Raw genomic sequence first — 13,779 nt, 5'->3', positions numbered from 1 at the left:
TGTTAACTTTTTTAAAAAATGAAGTAATGTAGGAAGAATAAGTGTATATTACAATCAAACATTTAATCCTGAAGGCAAGGAATTGCATTGGTACTTCCTAAGCCCACTGAGGACCACACCCAGTATCACAGCCCTGCCCAACTTGATGCTGCAGAGAATGCACTCTTCCTTGTTGCTCCGTAGCACAAAGCAGCAGAGGCATATGGAGAAGTGGCCCTGTGGACGATCTTAAGACCATGAACAGGTTGGTATGTAAGTAATTGTTCCTGATGGAATTTATATTGCAAGTCAAAACTTATCCACATTCAGAGGGTGTGTGTAATTGAGAAAGGGGTGGGGGGGGCAGAGAATAATATCTTGTTTATCTATGCTTAGCTGGCTGGGTAGCTCAGTGGTTTAGATATCTGGCTGGGGAGCCAGAGGTTGGGAGTTCGATTCTCCACTCTTCCTCCTGTGGGTAGAGCCAGCCTGTGTGGCCTTGGGCAAGCTGCGCAGTCCCAGGGCATCCCTAGAGCAGGAAAATGGTAACCACTTCTGAGTATTTTCTGATTAGGAAAACCCTGTAAAGGGTCTCCAACGGCACATGATGATTATGATCTACACTTACTGATTCACTTTTTCTGTCACATACTCAAAGGTGGGCAAAGTGCAGCCCTGCAGATGCTACTACACTGCAGCTCCAGTCAGGATTCATGACAGGTGGCTAGGGCTAATGGGAGTACCAGTCCAACAACATCTGGAGGGCCGTAGTTTGGTTTCCATGATACACATACACAACCGAGCCCATATTACTTAAAAACAATATTCATACACCCTGCTTACACTACCCCAACTTGGATTTGGAGAACCTGTAGATCTCCCAAACTGAAGACTGGACTTCAATTCACTACAATTCTTACTAACAAAGCCAGGGATAATGGGAAAAGTAGTTCATCCATATCAGGAAGGCCAGAGATTCCCAACCCTTGTCTAAATGATGACCCACATTTCAGTTGTTGCCTGTCCCCTTTTGTTGAATCATTTCCAACATCAGCTGTCAGCCCAATATTCCTACAAGGCATCAAGTCATGAAGTTTGAAAAAAAAACTTTTGGCTAATTGGAAAGTTCATAAACATTTAATTTCACTTCAAAGATATGTCAACGGCTTGAATGACTCATTTAAAACAAATAAAGGCAGAGCTCTAACATATACTTTAGCCCCCTCCCCTCCTTTCGTTGCATTTATCTGATTTTATTATGGTAAGTCTGTAAGTCTTTCACCCTTCTTCAAATTTACATGTTTATGCCTTAATTAGGTATTCTGCTAAACTGTCACTATAATAATATTTTTTAAAAAAATCTAGAAATGTTATCTGTAGCCAGCATTGACTTCAGAAACAGATAAAGCAGATATTTTGATCATTACAACAGCAACATGATGTTGTATCTAGGGTTAAACAGGGGTAAACCCAGGGAACAAATGTGCCTTTTAAATAGCAAGTCTCTTCATCAACTAAGCAATAGGTAGGAAAGTGGGGGAAGATAGGTAAAATGTGGCTGAAATCAGCACCTAGGCTTTTGTTTTGTAACCAATTGTTTTGTTTTTTAAAAAGCTTTTCAGAATATCACAGATATGAAATGTGCGGTGTTCATTTTAACATTACTAGTACAGCAAGTTACTGACCATCTAATTATGCTGAACTCCATTTATAAACATAGCTAACCACTAAGTTTATGGAGACCTTTTTTGTGCTGCTTTAATAGGATATTGATTGAGAGCAAGGTTTGAGTGGGCTGCATTGAATTGTGTAATGGCATACAAAAGGCAAGGTCACTGCAAAGGTTCATTCTAAACCCACAGTCTATTTTGTATTGTAATTCTGCTCTCCCCTCCCCCTTCTGTCTTTTCATATCCAAACTCAAATTATAGGTTTTGGACAGCTGTACTTTGCCACTAAATAAGAAGTCAGCTTCCTTGGTGTTATTTTTTATGCTACTGATTTTTAACCAACTCCCTTACAATATTGATTAGCACAGCAAAAAGCTCATGGGCTTGTACATGAAACAGCAGTGCAACTTAAAAACTACAAACCCTGAATATGTATCTATCAGCTGGTCAGTCATTCCTCATTTGGTAAACTTCACTTGTATAAGATCAACTGGTTGATTCTACATTTAGATGAAGAGTTCAGAACCTAGTTAGGTTGCTGAAGCCCAGCTGAAGTCAATGGCAGTTGAACAAAATTGTGTGTACAATTATAGCTGCAAACCTTGACTATGAAATTCTTAATAAAACCCTCCAGTTTCTGATCTTCTGCTTCTGTATCCATTATTCCAAGCCCTAGGAAATGCCCTGATATTGCTGCACAACATTGTGCCTGTGTTGCCAGCCAGAAAAAGGATGCCAAACTAGTAGATGGCAGTCTGAATGTTGACAGTACCAAAGGCAGCAGTCAAGATGGGCAGATATCATCCTGTGCTCACTTCCAGTCACACTTGCCAAAAAACAGTCCTGACAATTGCTTTGTCTTTAGATGTTTTACGGCTGAAAAAAAGGAGTCAATGTCTGGGATTTTCCCTTGATTGGTGTCACTTTGTGAATGGTAGTGAGCACAAGAAGGTCTCCTGTAGAACAATTTGGCCGCTGCTATTGGTATTGTCAACATTAAATTGCCCTTTGCTATGTAAAAGCTGGCATCCCTTTTCCTGCTGGCAATGCGGCCATGATATTGTGCAGCAATATCGGACCATTTCCTAGTGTTTTGAATCATGGATGCCAAAGCAAAATATCCCATATTCATAAATCAGAGGGTGTTTATCATTGAAGAACTGAATTTACTGGCTTTTTAAAACAGAAGTGTATATACACTGCACACAAATTCCAACAGAAACTTCCCTCATGTAGTTACACAATGGCAGAGAATTCCAGAAGAGGAGCACATGATCTATACTACGGTTGTTGGGGGAGGACAGATGGAAGAACAGGTGGGATGTGGCTGTACTCCTTCTGTGCCAAAATATTTTGAAGTTCTGGTTTGGAGTTGAAAACGGTGAAGCAAAGGTGTGAGAGTAAGTACAACACATACAATGGAGAAACATACACACTCTTTAACCTATCAGGTAAACAAATGTTGCTGAGTCCGCTCCACAAGATGCAGATGAGAAAGCTACTTTTCAACTTCCAAACCCATTCATTGGGGGTAGACAAGCTGAGGAAGGAAAGCTATACTGGAGCAAAAGCTCTACATGTTGTGTACGTGTTTTCCAAAAGATGTCCCTTCACTATTTGAAATTTTTAAAAGGCAGAGCTGGGGGTTAGCAAAAACTGTCACTAGAAACCAAGGTCAAAACCATGCATACTATGTGAAAGAAAGACAGTGAAGAAAGACAGGGACAAAAATCAACTTATTCAAAATGTAGTGTTGAAGAACAGCCTTCAGAGATACAGAAAGACAGAAAAGTGGGCGCTCAATCGAGTGTAGCTGAACTCTCACTAGAGTACAAATGAGTCAAATTAGCCTATCCTACCATGTACATACGAAAGGAAGGAAAACACAGAACTGGCAAGAAAAAAGAATTTTGCTGGAAAAAGGAAGAAAGACTTAACAAGATGTTCTTTTATTATTCATTCAATAAATGTGGATTTGATTACATGTAAGCTTGCTTGTATCCATTCACTTTAATCAAGGTCTCATTATATTTTGACTGTATTTATTTATTTATTTATTTATTTATTTATTTATTTATTTATTTATTTATTTATTTAATTGTATTTGTACCCCGCCTATCTGGTACCGACTGTAGATTCGCATTAGAGGGTGGGGGAAGAGGGCCCCTGCAAGTTGTAGCATCGGGGAGGGAGGTACGATATTTTGACTGTTTTGTGCATTTCGGTGGAACCTGAACCTCTGGTAACTGGAGAGGCCTTTTGAGTGCAGATTTTGTCAGCATCAAAGACTGATGGGTCGATACTGAGTAAGTAGAAACTGATTGGTGTCAACGTCGTGGTGGTGATGGTGACACGGATGGTGAATACCGTGATGGGGAGGCATACCAAACTCTCCTGGGCTCATCATAATAAGCTTGTTCAGCAAATGCTTCTGCATAATAGGGATCATAATGGCGGTGCCTGTCTCTATAGTCACTTCTGGTATGGTATTGAAGTGCTTCAGGGTAATAATATACGTCTCTGTGTGAAAGAGCACATTGGATCTGAGAGATATGTCATCTTTTCTCCCGGTGCTTGTGGGGGGAATGATGGGACTACTCCAATTCCAAAGGGTCAACATGTATTGCTCACCCTGATGAACAAGGGCTTGAATGGGCCAAGGCCAGGCTTGATTGCACATCAGCCGAGGATAGACTTGTACTAGGCAACAGACTAGCAATAGAAGCTATAGCCTGGGCCAGTGTCAAATGAGGATCATCCTTGTTTGAAGCTGAAACAGGGGCCTCTCGAAATGATTATAAATTTATGATATATACTGTATATATATTTGTCAATCATGATTCTCCATAAAGACTGGTCTTATCATTAGGCAGCTACTTTAGGCAGCAGAGTTGCTGAGGAGAGCTGTATATGCCACACAATTTGCTCTGTACCTTCTAAGCCAATCTTACCACAGCTTGCCTGATATGGTGAAAGAAATACAAAGTCACAGGAACAGAAGTGTATTTCTACTGGAAGTCAGTCTGCTTATCCTGAGGACATGAGGTTGAACTGAGGTCTCTTGCTCTTTGTTCAAGGGATTAGAATGCCAATGTATGACTTCTTCATTTTTGTTTTGTTTTTGTTTAGTTTGTGGTTTGTTTGTTTGTTTGTTTGTTTGTTTGTTTGTTTGTTTGTTTGTTTGTTTGTTTGTTTATTTATTTATTTATTTATTTATTTATTTATTTATTTATTTATTTATTTATTTATTTAATATCCTGCCTATCTGGTCTTACAACCACTCTAGGCGGCTGGCCTAGAGTGTATTCATTATGATTCATTCTTTTATTATTTTAGTTGTATGTTCTGTTTAGATATGTAAACCACCCCAATAGTGTTTCACTAGGTCAGGTGGTCTAAAAAACAGACAGACAGACAGACAGACAGACAGACAGACAGACAGACAGACAGACAGTCTTTGGCCAGTATCACATGCCAGCTATAAGGTTTAGGTCATTCAAACTGGAGCTGCTATTTTCTGACACATCAAAACAAAAAACAAACACCACGATTCAGTACATAACAGGGTGAGCTATAAGCAACAAGAGCACCAACCCCCTTCCTGGATCTTAATATTTTATATGGCAGGCTGGGATGTAGCAGATTGAGCACAAACAGTACAGTCCAAAATGGCCATGGCAGCTCAATAGGCCAATCGTCGATTATTTACTTCTTTCTTGTAGCATATATTCCTGCCTCCTTTAGCACTATATCAATGACAAGAGAAGCTGCTGTCCTGCCCTCTCCTTGCAAACATCCTTGGGTCAAGAGGTCATAAGGCAGAGAGGTTTGACTTCCCAAGGTATCTGTGGAGAGTCAGGCTTTACATGAGAGATCACTAACTGCTTTATTGCTTTCAAGCAACAGTGATTCAGGCTGCTCAGCAAGATAACTATTGCAAGTTTCAAACACTAGGGTGCCACCTCATGCCAATCTAACACTGTTTACATTTCGTTCTAGCTTGTTTTTGCCAGAGATTCAATGTATGCTATACCTTCATACGGCAATGACAACAGCTTTCCTATCTTTTGTTTTAACTTACTTTCCAAACCACAGACTACACATCAGTGCCAGGCTGCAATACTACAAGAGTCACTCATTTTTGGATTTTCCAGATGCCCTGAAATTGTATTTCTGAAGCAAAATGTTAAGTATAATTTTAATATATGTTGAAAGAAAGCATTAATATAATATCACAAGAATGATATGGGGTGGGATGGGGTGAAAAACAGTACACTGGTTTGAAGGCTGAAGTATTGTTAGATGAGTGCATGGTTCCCATCCAGTTAAATGGACACATCTGTACATATAGTGAAATATGCATGCAACTTTCACTATAATAAATGGGGAAATTGTTTAGGGGAATAAAGATACATCACTGAGTGGCCTCTTTTCTGCAATTACCAGCAAAGGTGTTGATGATACTTATGAAAGCTAGTTTAGAATTTCAACTAAAATTTTCACTAAAGAGGACAATCACCATAGCACTAACTTCCCTGGCTTTATTTCAGCTGACATCAAAGCAGAAGAACACCAGAGAGACAATGGAGTCCATGTCTCCTTGGAATGCCTATATTATGTCATAGTAAAATACAATCAAGGAGCCTTTGATCAATGGAACAAGGTGGTGACAGGTACTCCTAATTCATTGTTGTTTGTGACTATTGACCAACTGGTAATGATCATACTGCAGCATGTCATTCAGATGAAGGGCATTAGCATTCTTTAAAGGTCAAAAGCAATGGCTTTGAAAAAGGCAGAATTCCACACATGTTTGACCCCAGAAATCTGAAGCCCTTGATTATTTATATATCTATAGAAGCAGCAGAGCTGTTGTTTCCCAAAGACTGGACATGACTTTGCACTCACATATGAATCTATATTTGCAGGATCATAAAATCTGTGGCTATAAAAACAATTGGTGCTGCACAATATAAATGCTGAACATACATATTTACTGGTGGTATAAATACAAAACATGCCCCATTGTGCATAAAGAGATCTTTATAACTAAAACAATATGGAAGTATTGTGACATCTTTAGGACTAACACATTTATTTCTGTGTAAACTTATGTGGATTACAATTCACTTTCTCAAACATGTGCCATACAGTATTTAGGCCACAGTTTTATATACACAATGGATGTTGTTGCAGGGATAGTGATTGAGTGAAATCAGATGCAGAAGATGACAATGGCATTATGAACGTAAGTAATGGATTTTCAAAATGTTGATTACATAAACATCTAGGCAACAGACAGAGTAATAAGCTAATGCAAATTGTCTGTTGGCTGATACACAATGGTTAGGCTTCTGTCTGTGAAGCGCTGAAAGCAATTAATTTTTGCTCTCAGGAAATAGCCGGCTGTGATTTCCCTTTGAAATTCCTTTTTTTGCTACAATGGCCAGTTTGCGATTAGTGATAGAGTGTCCTGAGAGGTTAAAATGTTCTGTCGCTGACTTCTCTACATTGTCATTTCTGATGTCAGATTTGTGTTTGCTTAGTCTTTAGCACAGAGTCCATTCTGTCTGCCCTATATAGAATGCATAGTAGCAATGCTGGCAGAAGATGGTGTACATCACAACAGAACTTGAAGAAGAAGCCATGTTAGTCTGTGCAACCAAATAAGACAAAACAAAACAGAGGGGAGAGAGAGAGAGAGAGAGAGAGAGAGAGAGAGAGAGAGAGAGAGAGAGAGAGAGAGAGAGAGAGAGAGAGAGAGAGAGAGAGAGAGAGAGAGAGAGAGAGAGAGAGAAATGTTGTGGCACTTTAAAGACTAACTGCTATATTTTAAGGTGAGCTTGTGGGGAACAAGCCCATTTTTTGATGCATAAGAGTGAGACAATACGACTGACATGTTTATACAAGGACACATGATCAGGTGAATACACAGATAATGGACAAATGGCAGTGATTTGTTAGTAAAGGAATACAGTAGGCTATCAGGCTGTGGATATTTTCAATTATCAATGTTAACAATAGCATAGCTGACACAATTAGCAAATTGTGGGGTTCAGTGTAGGATTTCACATTTGATAATCACCACATTAGAAGATTAATAAGTAAAAGAACCCCTGACACTCTTAAGTTACAGTTTTTTAACCTGTAATGACAGAGCAGAGGTAGGAATATACACTGATCAGCCATAACACTGAAGTGGTGAAGTGAACAGCACTGATTATAAAGTACTCTTAAAATGGCACCTGTCAAGGGGCGGGATATATTAGGCAGCAAGTGAACAGTAAGTTCTTAAATATCATGTGTTGGAAGAAGGAAATATGAGCAAGTGAAAAGATCTGAGTGGCTTGGACAAGTGCCAAATAGTGATGGCTAGACAACTGGGTCAGAGCATCCCCAAAATGGCAATTTTTGTGGGGTGTTCTTGGTATGCAGTAGTTAGCACCTACCACAGGTGGTGCAAGGAAAGACAACCAATGAACCAGCATCAGGGTTGCAGGCACCCAAGGCTCATTGAGGCATGTGGGGGAGCAAAGGCTAGCCCACCTGGTCTGATTCCACAGAGGATCTACTATAGTTCAAATTGTTGAAAAACTTAATGCTGGCCATGATAGAAAGGTGTCACACAGTGCATCACAGTTTGCTGCATATGGGACTGCATAGAATGTCCATGATGACCCTTTCCACTGCTGAAGGTGCCTATAATGTGGACGTTAATGTCAGAACTGGACCACGGACCAATGGGAAGAATGTCTGATGAATCACATTTTAGATCAAGTTGGTGGCTAGGTCCGTGTGAGCCATTTACATGGGGAAGAGATGACAGCAGGATGCACTAGAGGGAGGAAGGATGGCAGAGCAGTGATGCTTTGGGCAATGGTCTGCTGGGACTTTGACACATACCACCCACCTAGAGATTGTTGCAGACCACATACACCCTTCATGGCAATGATGTTCCAAGATGGCAGTGGCCTCTTTCAGCAGGATGATACACCTGCCACACTGCAAAAATTGTTCAGGAATGGCTTGAGGAACATGACAAAGGGCTCAGAGTACTGAGCCAAATTCCAAATTCCCAGATCTCATTCCAATTGAACATTTATGGAATTAGTCAGGTGGTTTTAATGTTGCTGCTGATCAGAGTATATTGCATCATCCTATAGCAGGATCTGGATCCTGTTTCTGCATCCATGCCATGTGCACCATTATGCATCAGTATTTGTTTAAAGCTGAGAAGCTATCTACAAGCAAGCACAGGCCTGTGAATCAGAACTGTTATTATTACAATTGATAACTCACCAACTTAGAGCTCATTCAAAACAATAATGCACCTCTTTCACAGGTCTTGGCTGGCACACTGGGCTCACTGACAGACATAAACTGTCCACTCCATATCTTTAACAACTACTGATACCTAACAGGCTATACAGTGGTGCCTCGCTTTACGATTGCCCTGCATTACAATGAATCCGCTTTACGATGGTCTTTTTGCGATCGCAATTGTGATTGCAAAACGATGGTCTAAATGGGGGAAATTTCACTTTGCGATGATTGGTTCCCTGCTTCGGGAACTGATTCCTCACAAAACGATGTTTTTTAAACAGCTGATTGGCGGCTTCAAAATGACCGCCGGGTTAAAAAATGGCTCCCTGCTGTGTTTAGAGACGGATTCCTCACTATACAGGCAGCGAAAATGGCCGCCATATGGAGGATCTTCGCTGGACTGTGAGTTTTAAGCCCATTGGAACGCATTGAAAGGTTTTCAATGCGTTTCAATGGGCTTTTTATTTTTGCTTTATGATGTTTTCGCTTAACAGCGATTTTCCTGGAACGGATTATGTCCGTTAAGCGAGGCACCACTGTACAACATGGATACAGAATCAGGAACAAGCCTCTGATACAAACCTGGTTACCAACTGTATATCCATCCACGCACATTCACATCTTTCCTGACAGCAAAACTTGTTGCTTCGACACTTCAAAGACAAAAGCCTCAGCACTGTGTATGTATCAGCCGGCTGCTCATTTGCATTAGTCAATTTTTCCATCTATTGCCAAGATTTTCATCTAAATCAATACTCCAAAAGTTCATTATCTGAGGTAATAATGATATTGCCATCTTCTGCTCCCATTTCATTTCCTCCCTATCCATGTACATTGTGTATATAAGCCTGTAGTTTAAATATTGTACTTCATGTGTCTGAGGTAGTTGACTGTAACCCATGGAAGCTCACAATGTAATAGACATGTTAAACTTAAAAGAGCCACAATATTTTTGTTTGTGTATATATGTGTGTGCATGTGCGCTTTGGTTAAACATGAGAAAACAGAGTAAGATGGCTAACTTTTTGAAAATATGTTTCCTTTGTGATTGCTTTATAATATTAGTACTGTATAACATAACATTGCAATATTACCAACTGGTTCATATTATATAAGATAAAAATGCTATAAAACTATTCAAAATATACTTTGAAGTACAACATTATTCACTTTAAAGTGTATCTATTTTTAAACATCTTTGAAAGAACAGACACTGGCTCAGAAAGTGTTCAATAGTTATGACGATACTAGATGGAAGCCACATTTCACACAAAGTTCAGTTTTTCTCTAACTGTAGATTCAGACCGATAGGACAGTCCTGATATGTACTTGAGTGAGTTGCACAATGAGAAGATTTTTAAAAAATTGGTACGTATTTCTCTAGCCAGGTCTGACCCCATCATAAGGCAGAGTGAGGTGGCCATCTTAGGAAGCAGAAATGATGGAGAGGTGTTAGACAGCAAAGCCATATATACTACATTTACTCTGCCCTGTCCCTTGAAGCTAGCCTGCTATCTACATTGTAGAAAATATTGTGTTGTCACTGGCATAACAGAATCAATTGTTTTGTTGGTGTCTGCTGCTGGATTGGGGAGAGAACACTAATGTCTTCTGACTCGGACAGCAAGATGTCTTGGAGTAAAGCAATGAGAACCAATCATTGTCATCCACTGAACCTACCCTCTTCCTAGAAATTTATACACAAGGAACCAATACACAAAATTATGTCAAATTTGTTTCCTCGCTGTAGAAGCAACCGGATGTTCCAGTTAGGTTTGTTTGCTTCAAACTCATGCTGCACAGGGTGCTGCTTCTGAGTGGATGCTTTCCCTGAGAGAGTGGGATGCCGAAGTGCAGAAGACCTGTTCGGTTGTTTGCTGCACTGGCACAAACTGGCAGTTTGTGCCCATCTCTATGTACAAATGTTATTGTGATACAATAAAGCTGGAAGCTGTTCATGGTTCAGGGAGTAGGATATGTCACCCACTGACATTTCAGGGTAGAGCACTTGTACTCTAATCACTGGTCATACTGTATGAGGCATTGTGGGAATTGAATCTAAACACAAAACCTTTGCAAACTAGGATGGTGACTAACCTCTGCCAGAATGCACATCTTGACCAGCTGCTGTTGTCAGTGCAACATCACAAACTCTTTTTTTAAGGCAAACGATAGAGCCTGAACATGTGTTTTTACTTTTCTGGTGCAGCAATTAGTATGATTGCAGGCTGGAGAATGAACAGTCCAGCTTCACATTTTCTAGATTTTAGTGCTTCAATATGGTACATCCTAGGTTCTATTAGAAACACAACACAAATATGTACATCATGAAGCACTGGCAAAGAATGATCTAGTTCACATAACTTCTCATATAGTAATTATCTGGGTTGGAGAAATCAAAGAAAGAGAATATTTAAAATGAAAATATTCTGCCATAATCAGAAATTATACTTACTTTGTGAGACTCTTACTAGCTCAGTCACACTGAAAACGCCTGATGTGACAAAACTGTCTTGGAAGCCCAAATGTCCTAGAAAACAGAAGAAAATTATAGATGTGATTAGCTTTAAGCTCTTAATAACAGTATTCTCAAATACTTTGGTATGTGTATAATAGGAAATAAATTGAATATTTAATTTCCCACTTATCATTAATTGCTGTTTAGGTAGGCAGATACATGGTTAGAGTTTAGGGAAGTTAACATGACACATTAACAAACGGAATTGTACATATTAAAGCATCACAGATGGAAATCTGAAACAAAGGAAGCTCATTTTAATAAACAGTTACCCCAGATGACCCCAACGACTTAACAACTGAAATTAAAACACTGTACCCAGGAATCAGATGGGATAGCTAAGTTCTATAATCGTTTTAAACATGATTCTAGAAAGAAACATCTGATCAGGATTAGCTATTCACTCATTCAAGCAAAACAAGATTTAAAGATGTATTCTTCATTTTCTGAGGTTACATTCAGAAAATCTCAAAATCGCAGCTGTTGAAAAATCTCAAACAAGGATGCTTTTTAAGAACTGGAGCGAGGAGAGATTTTTTAAAAAACTATTTAAAGCAAGCTTTTCAAAAAGGAAACCTGACCTTTGCAAAAGATCTTTCTCTGAATTTCTTTAAAGGACAGAGTATATTGTTGCCTGCCTGTTCCATTTATGTAAAAGATATTTTATATCAAAATGTTATTACACTTCCCGGAACAGTATTTCCCTTCTGTGAAAACATGTCTATCACCAAATGTTAATTTAATTTTCTGAGTATAATCAATTACAAAACAAGAAGCTCTCAAATACTGCAAGTGGGACATAAGGAATTCTGTCCGAATGAATTCGGCTGAATCCAGACACCACAGTGAGTACAATACATATCAGAACTTCAGTGAGAAGACTGTGGCTGATAGGGTGGCATGACCTATCGCTTTTGAAATCAGGGTCAAAGAAATCTGAGGATAAAGAGATTATTAAAAGACCTGTAAAGTCGTTCTTGTCTGTAGGATAAGTGTCATACCTTTTAAGGTTGTTCTAATTAAGGCCACCAATTCCAGCACATGCACATATACTACTAAATCTAATTAAAAGGCTCTGTATGTCAAGATACACTAAAATTATCAGAAGTAAGAACTGATCTCATTATATATACTTCCAAACAATACAGACTACAATATTTCTTTAATCAAGTTCCTGTATATCATACACATACACACAAACGAGTATAAATAAAACAAACCCAAACTTTATAATTATTTGTTGAACTGCAGGAATTAATCAAACTAGAATGACATATTGATTTATCAGAATCTAAAATTGCCAGTCTGTTTCTGCAAAAGCATTATTAGAAGCAACCTATGGACTTTCTTGATTCAGGCAACACATTTCAGCTGATTTCCCAATAAATAATGCAATGCTGAATGCACATTTTGCAACCCACAGGCACTAGGCTAGGACACCGGCTTTGCCAGCATTCTTTTGCCTTCTACCACCCAGGGCTGCGGAGTCTGCAGCAAACACTGAAAGCTGCGTGAAGGGTCTGGGTCCTGCCAGCCTATTAGCTAATGTTTCCCCTAGATAGCTACTCATGTAAGCTGAAGGTCAGAGCTTTAAGCTCTTGAATAAATTCAGAATACAATACGTATCCACAGAAATCAATGAAGACTTTACTACAGTGAGCTGCATCCTCAAATCATAAATTACCCCGGCGTAACTCAGGTGTATGCTTTTAATCTCAGGAAGGGATTGCTTCTCTAGTCATTACTGAATACAAGCCTTTCATATATTAAGGTGCACCTTAATGCACCTTAAGACTGAACAGAAATGTGCAGAATAACTAGACATTATGCACATTCTCCATAGTCGTTTTACACCTTCCCTCTATAATCAACATGTATAGTATGCTTTCCCCAGCACAGCACCTTACAGAGATGGTCTAAAAGATTAATATTACCTAAAAACAATAGTAATGTAAGTATTAAAAGACGAGTAAATATGCCCCTCAAAAAACATGACTCTAACCTTAGCAACATTAAAAATCCAAGGGAACACGTGCAAAAAACACACAATACTGAAGTACGTATACACACATTTTTGGAATGCATATTTAAAATTTTAATTGCATATCCTCTAAACATCATTTTCCCATTTATCATAGTGCAACACCAACTCAGAAAGGTATTGTGATAGGAAGTATTTTAATAAACAGCAACATCTTAAAAATCTTAAAATAGTAATGATCAATTAGAATCTCAAGCCTATTATCTTAACCAAATGCCTGATTACAAAGGAAGGCTTTCCCTACTCTA

The 13,779-nt window shown here is 39.0% G+C and overlaps 1 protein-coding gene across 13 annotated transcripts in view; it reads right to left on the bottom strand.

Moving 5' to 3' along the window:
• Nucleotides 1-13,779, bottom strand: part of NFIA (nuclear factor I A) — a 558,292-nt gene that overhangs the window by 144,399 nt on the left and 400,114 nt on the right. For all 13 annotated transcript variants that reach the window (XM_020789879.3, XM_020789880.3, XM_020789883.3 and 10 more), the window contains one exon: nt 11,428-11,502. In XM_020789879.3, coding sequence (XP_020645538.1) covers nt 11,428-11,502 — 75 coding nt within the window. The remainder of the gene's footprint in view (nt 1-11,427; nt 11,503-13,779) is intronic.

The sequence above is a fragment of the Pogona vitticeps genome, chromosome 4 (assembly GCF_051106095.1).
Source record: "Pogona vitticeps strain Pit_001003342236 chromosome 4, PviZW2.1, whole genome shotgun sequence".
Taxonomy (NCBI): Eukaryota; Metazoa; Chordata; class Lepidosauria; order Squamata; family Agamidae; genus Pogona; species Pogona vitticeps.
The sequence above is the reverse complement of the archived record's forward strand: the minus strand, read 5'-3'. Positions and strand labels throughout refer to the sequence as shown.